Raw genomic sequence first — 7,483 nt, 5'->3', positions numbered from 1 at the left:
TGACTTTCTTAGTTCAGGATCGTCTCAAAATGCTGACTCCTTAATAAGAGGTTTATCAATACCTTTTATTTATTAAGAAGGATTCCTTGGATAAAAGGCAATTTCACCCTTAATATTATAGATACTTAGTAATGAATAAGACCGGATAACATTAAAACTAATTCTTTTTAATACTCAATTTTTTTATTCTTTTTATCCTCTACAAAAACTTTATAAAATACGTCATACGAAGGCTGGTGCACTCAGAAATCCTTGAAGCCTCCTCACATCATATATAACTTCATTAGTTCCTTAAACTGCTATTCGTTTTCCGGCATGGTGTCTGTTAATATTATCATCTTCCTCTTCTGTGTCGCTGGTACCCATTCTGCCCTGCGTAAGTAGAATTTGGTCAACCTAGATTGATAAAATAGAAAAAAAAATCTCAAATTATGAAAGAATATATTAATAAATTGAACAACACTGAAGAAAGAAAATTAATTTGTTTTAAACTTCAACGAATCCAGATTTTATCAGAATAATAACATTGTTAAAGGTCTGATACGAATAAAAAATGATTAGTTAACTTTAATAATTAACCATTGGTTAAGTCCTTTGAAGCTGGTAAATGATAATCATTGATCGTTAATTTGGTACATGGAAATAATATCTTGATTAAAAAAACAAATGAGTGTAAATAGTTCTAAATGAATAAATATCTAATAATAAATTAACTAAAAAATAATTATAGAAGAAGCCCAAAATTTTCTGAATTAGGCTTTCTTTTTTTCTTAAAAAGATTCTTTAATTTTTTTTTAATATATCGGATTCACAAACCATATAGGTCTTCGCACTCCCTTATTCCTCTTTCTATGGGATCTATTATGTTCGATTTAGCTATATACTTCTTCCTCATTTTTTAAAATTTATATGTTTTCTTTGATTAGTTAACTATAAAAGCATAATAAAAATATCCATCACTTATAATATTTTCATTGAACAAAGATTATAGAACAGCAGGTAGTTTTTATGGGGGCAAACATTTTTCTTCCGTGACCTCTTTCTGATTCCTACTTGACAAAACAATATTCCGTTTTATAATTTTGAAAGGAGCTCAATTCGAAATGAAATGGCTACACATAAAAATCATTAAAATAAATATTGTAGATTAATCTTATTTAATTTAATATAAAATTAATATTACAATATATTTTAATAATGAATGTGTCGGATTTACACATTCGAGTTTTGTAAATATTTATTAGTCCCACTTTAATAACCCCTTCAAGATATCGTGAATAACTCGTAGCAACCTGATGTCTCTACCACACGACATTTGTCACGCGTAACCTAGCTACCTCCATCACTAACAATTTACACTTACTGGCCAATGTTCGACAGAAAAACAGAATTTAAAACATTTTCTACTGAGATCAGATTTACTAAATGTTTTATAATGTACAGTTGTAAATAGCAATAAATAAATATTTTAAAAAATTTTCTTAGAATCGGTTATGATGGCAACCAGTATCAGATATTGATAGGGTAAATTCTCTCGAGTGGAAGTAATAGTACAAGAGCCGGGAAAAAAAGGCAGTTATCTCACCCCAATTTTTTATTACTTTAATGAAAACTAGGTATAATTGATGAGTCTGCCAAGTATAGGTAGGGGGAATAAAAAATGGCGGCTGTTTCAAAACCTTAAAAAACACTAATTTTTCATTCGAAGCTCTATATCTTAAAAACTACAACTAAAATCTTAAAAACAACAATAGAAAATCTAAGAGAACATTATTTAAAGAAGAGTAAATTTGCTGAAATATTAGCCTTAAAAGAGCTATTTACATCCAGTAGTTATCGAGATATAGCTTTTTAAAAAGCAAAATTTCTTAAAAATCTACTAAAGATTAGTAGTTAGTTAATTTATTTTGAGAATTCTACATCTGAGGAACTATGTGACGTACAGATGTCTATTAGCACTCAAATTAAAGCTAGTTTAATGGACTATGAAGAAGTTTCTGACCTTTACCTTCTTTGGAATAGCAGTTTTCAATTTCATTTGCTAAAATAAATTGGTTATAGTTGTTCGGACAATACGTTTGATTTATGAAAAACCTCATTTCAGAAACCAGTGGACGTACAGATGTCTGCCAGCGCTCAAATTAAAGCTAGTTAAATTTACTATAAAATAGTTAATAACGTTTATCTTTGTTGGAGTAGTAGTTTTTATGATATTTGACAAAATAAACTCACAAAATGTTAATTTATAGTTGTTCGTATAAAATTTTGGATTTGTGAAAAAATATATTTCTAGATCCATAAGACGCACATATGTCTGTCAACACTCAAAATAAAGGATATTTAACTTACTATAACGTAGTCTATGACACTTATCTTCATAGAGGTAGTAGTTTTTATGATATTCACATATGAATATAAATTTGGCAAATGAAAATTTGTCCGAATAACTATAAATCAATTTATTTTAGCAAATTTCATGTAAACTATTACTCCCACGAAGATAAACATTATAAACTACTTTATAATTCATTAAACTAGCTCTAATTTGAGTGCTAATAGACGTCCAATGGTTTTTGAGATATAAATTTTTCAAAATAAATTTACTAACTACTGATCTTTCAGCACGTCCCATACAACATTTTAGGAAGCTATATTTCGAAAACTGTTCTAACGCAAATATCTCTATTAGGGCTCATATTTTAGCAAATTTACTCTTCTTTAAATAACGTTCTATTTGGTTTTCTTGTGTTGGTCCTACTTTTTAAGATATAGAGCTCCGAATGAAAAAAAAAAATTGTATCGCTTTGAAACGGCCGCCATTTTTTATTCCCTCTACCTATAATTGGTAAACTCATCAATTTTGGCTAGTAATTATACATAGTTTTCATTAAAGTAATCAAAAATTGGGATGAGATAACTGCCTTTTTTCTCCTCTTGGGCTCTTGTACTATAAGCTCAGACATGTTAGGCAGCGCCTCCTCTAGCTCATTGCCTCTCGTCATAGCAGCAGATTAACTGCTCGTTCATTGAATTCGAAGTTAATTTCGAGGAATGTAAGATGCTTTGTGGCGAGTTCGATAAAATTTAGAAAGAGTTGGATTTTTTCTACGGGTCAGGACATACCGCCTGATTGGGAGACGGGTTACAATGCTGTTTGGAGCGAGTTGCGACAGGTCGAAGTGCGATACCACAAGCTTAACTCCCAGCGCAGTCCCGCTACTCACGACACCAAACCTGGTTTTAATGCCCCTTAGTTTCCACCTCAACTCCCAAATATTCAAATCCCGGCATTCAACGGCGACCCTTCTGGACACGCTGTCCGAGGCAAGGAGAGGCATCGAATCTTAACGTGATTTGGCCCACGTGGAGTATGAGTCCAATGTAAGCAGTCCATAATTGGCTCTCAAAGCATTGGACCCTACAGCATGTTTTTCAGTTAATAACAGTTTTTTTGTACTTTCGGAAACTTTCGAGATCAAACATTTTTAATTCATAATAAACTCTTAACTTTCAGCAAGATTTATTTCTTACATTTTAGTGTTCTATATTAGTTTTATCATTATTGGTTTTTTTTTAGATTGTGTAATCTATTTTCATATACATTAATAAATTAATCCATTATTCTGTAAATGTTTATTATATAAAATTATTATTATTAAAAAATATATAAAATTATATTTTATGTTACAAAGTTCGAGGTTCGTCTAGGCTTACAAAAGATTTTTATAACTAGTACATGTCACTTAATTTTTAACTAGAGTAATTCCTACCAAAAAAATTAACTTTGGAGTAAAATACCCATGCTTAGGCATACTGATGATTTGCTACGGTTCCTTGAAAATAAAGATTTAATTTAATCATTACAACATCCTTGGAAACTATTGCAGAAGTAGGTCTAAAAAAATACTAATAAATGAAATAGTATGTGGTAGGAGAAACTGCGACGATTACAGTGACATAAAGATAACAAGAAATAGTTTTGAATATGAAATTCAAGAATGTAAAGTTTACAATAATTAAAAGTAATAAAATTCAAAGTAACCTTTACTTTCTTCAATGCTCCAAAAAAATAAATAAATAAAATAATTTTTATTAAATAATAAAAAATTGTATTAATAAAATTAATATTTTAAAAAAAGTATTCAAAGATCATAAACAAAAAAATTGTATATAGAATAAATTTTGGATCCAAATGGAAAGTTTGGCTTGCTTCCCAAAAATACTGTTCCCACAACCATAATAATGACAATTAAAATAATTAAATTATTTAATTATTCAGCCTCTAGGAGTGCACACAGTATTTATCAGTATTACATTCATTATTTCCATTATGTATGCATGTGTTGTATGAATTTAATAATAAAGGAGGTTAGGGGGGGGGGGGAATAGCACATATGTTCCTTATTTTCAAGGTTTTAATAATTATTAATCAATTACCATATATATGAATTATTCATAATGCATAGCAACAATCCGCAATGCATAGCAACAAGGAAACCAATGCTCAATAACTCAACTAATTCCAAACCAAAACTGAAATAATTCCTTAGCTAAACAGATATTTCTCGTTTCAGCGGAAGGTTGGAGCGCCTGCAAACATAGCTCTCCAGGCTACGAGGAATGTCTGAAGCAACAGATCAACAATGCTATCCTTTTCTTAAAGAACGGTAAGTAAAATACATGGACACATGTATCGAGTTTAACTGCCAACTTACAACCAGAAACAAGGCTATATTGTCAACTTAGGTTTTTATCACAATGTGGTAACTATTATCAGTAAAAGCAAGTTTACATACTGGTATATAATTTATGTAGAATCCATAGCTTTGAGTTATGGAGTTTATGCTAAGAACGTAGCAGCAAATTCTTCAATTCTCGAAGGGGATAAAATCAGTAACTGGTTTTAGAAAATAGTAGAATAAAATCTCTTCTGGGAATGCCTACAGTTCGTATTCTTTTTCTTGATTTTTGCCTCTGCAACCAGAACAAGGTACTCGTAAACTTTAATATTTACAAAAAATACAACTCTATATAAAAAATAGTACAGAACAACACGAAGGCTGTTGTTTTAAACAAAGTTTAACAAAAAATAAAGTCCTGATTAAACATATCTAATAAATTCATATTAAACATATCTAAATCCAAAGAAAAGAAAAGATGGAGAAAAAAAAAAATCACTGGATTCAAAATAATCCTGGCTATGCTTCTTATTCCGAGGTCCCCCTCTCAAAAACTGTCTCACGTCCCCAGATGGCTCTCCTTGCTCCGATACACTACACAAAAGCACCGTCGAAAATATCATATATTACATTTCTTTAAATGGTTTGCATATTATTGATTATGAAAATTAATTATTTTCTCTTTTCGCAGGAAATAGCAAGATGAGTATGATCCCTTTGGAGCCCCTTCGGTTTGAAACTATGGTCATTGAACAAGGATCTGGTCCTGTCAGCGTCACGATGAAAATGCACCATGTTCTCTTACAAGGGTTATCTGATTCGAAAGTTACCAGCGTCAAGTGAGCTCTACCGTCCTAGAATGTATTTAGAAAATTACCACCGAGGATTAAATAAAATAAATAAGGTTTTTTTTTATACAGAAATGACTGGAAGAAGATGTTTATTAAATTTCACACACCTCACTCCGGAACGGCAGGAGATTACATCGGCAAAGGCCAAGTTTTGCAGCTGAAGCTGAATGGAACTGGGAAATTCTCCTTGGATTATGGTAATTTATCAATAATTTGTTATCTGTCTGATTTTACCTAGTATTACTTATTTTTATTTCTCTAATGAATCAATCAATTACACTGGGAAACAAAAGAATACTTTTCCTTTCGGCATGCGGAATAAAATTTGAATATATTAATGTATTACGGTACACGACATGAACAATAATGTATTACGGTACACGACATGCAAAATAATGTATTGCGGTACATGGCATGCACAATGATGAATTACGGTACACGACATCCATTAATGTATTAATAATATTTATTAATATTAATAATAAATGTATGCATTAATGCAGTAATTACGGTAATCGGTCTCTTTAGCTGCATATATGGAATATTTTGTTTAAAAAAAAACGAAGAAATATTACAGATTTTATTAAACAAATTTATCAAATATATTTTGAAAACAACGAGTAGAGTGGTATAAATATTTTGTGCAGCTTAAAGTTTGTACAATCTTTTTCAAGGTCCTTCGTTACTGGATTAGTGGACACAGAGGGCTTCCATTTGGTGCAACTGGTGAGTTACGGTTGCACCAAATGGAAGCGGTGTTGGTGTTGGCCAGAAAACACCTTGAAGATTGCTACTTCTACTACGACTACTGCTAAGAATGTACCATCAGGATAAATTATAATAACATGGTTAATGGGGGTTTAAATGGTTATATGATTGAACCGTAAAGCGAAACTTCAGAGGTGTCAGGAATATCGAAAACCGACAAGAAAGCAGAAGAACCAAGAAACTGAGGTGGGTAAAGTAGTATAAGAGGGGCGTGGAGACGAGATACAGGAGGAAGAAAAACGTGTGAGGTGTAAGGAGGATGCTGTAAAACCTCACACTAAGGAATTACCATGTAAGAGGAGAGCACGGTGGTTTGTCTATAATATGAGTGAAGGAAGGTGTAAGCTTTATGTTAGTCACAGTGAGCTCAAGCACAATCGTCTGCCAAGAAGCTCAAGAGAGGCTGAATGGTGGAGAGAGAGCACCCTAGATAAAGTTTTTGAGAGGGGGACCTCGGAATAAGAAGCATAGCCAGGATTATTTTGTATTGAGTGTTTTTTTTTTTTCTCTTCATCTTTTCTTTTCTTTGGATTTAGATATGTTTAATATGAATCAGGACTTTATTTTTTGTTAAACTTTGTTTACAACAACTGCCTTGGTGTTGTTCTGTACTATAGAGTTATATTTTTTGTAAATATTAAAGTTTACGAGTACCTGTTCTGGTGGCAGAGGAATTAGGTCTGACAGAGTGGAATACCAGAAATAATTCTATCTCCTACAAATATTGCTAAATTTGAACAATAAAAGCGGTTTTTCAGTTGAACCCATAAGTGTAATTTCTCATCCCTGTTACCCTTTTTATTAAGTTTTGAGCCCGAAGGCGCTTAAGATATATATATATATTTAAAGCATTTAAAGAAAATAAAGAGATAATATTTCGACAAACTCTAGTAAATTAAATATTTTATCATATTTTTATTTTTTTTAATTTTCCTTGCCTTGTGTATACATAGATATTTGATTCATGACATTTTTTTTACAGAAAATCTGGATTACAGCTTTGACATTAATTTCAAGCAGATAACAAAGGATGGAAAGAAGTATTTCCAAGTTGATAAAATGTCTGTAGGTATTTCACCTCAGAAAGTAGTCATATATGTCGAGAATCTCTTTAGTGACAACAAAGAAATGGGTAAGGACCAACTTGCTACTGATAGAAATGACATACTTAAATACATTTATCAT

At 31.3% G+C, this 7,483-nt stretch overlaps 1 protein-coding gene across 1 annotated transcript in view; it reads left to right on the top strand.

Moving 5' to 3' along the window:
* The first annotated feature begins 276 nt into the window (after positions 1–276).
* The window catches only part of LOC106682764 (protein takeout), a 7,665-nt gene continuing 458 nt past the window's right edge, over positions 277–7,483 (top strand). The window contains exons 1-5 of the mRNA XM_014423802.3: positions 277–376; positions 4,575–4,667; positions 5,371–5,518; positions 5,600–5,727; positions 7,281–7,430. Coding sequence (XP_014279288.1) covers positions 316–376; positions 4,575–4,667; positions 5,371–5,518; positions 5,600–5,727; positions 7,281–7,430 — 580 coding nt within the window. The 5' untranslated portion in view covers positions 277–315. The remainder of the gene's footprint in view (positions 377–4,574; positions 4,668–5,370; positions 5,519–5,599; positions 5,728–7,280; positions 7,431–7,483) is intronic.

The sequence above is a fragment of the Halyomorpha halys genome, unplaced genomic scaffold (assembly GCF_000696795.3).
Source record: "Halyomorpha halys isolate HHAL.00 unplaced genomic scaffold, Hhal_1.1 Scaffold441.1, whole genome shotgun sequence".
In the NCBI taxonomy this organism is placed as follows: Eukaryota; Metazoa; Arthropoda; class Insecta; order Hemiptera; family Pentatomidae; genus Halyomorpha; species Halyomorpha halys.
The sequence above is the reverse complement of the archived record's forward strand: the minus strand, read 5'-3'. Positions and strand labels throughout refer to the sequence as shown.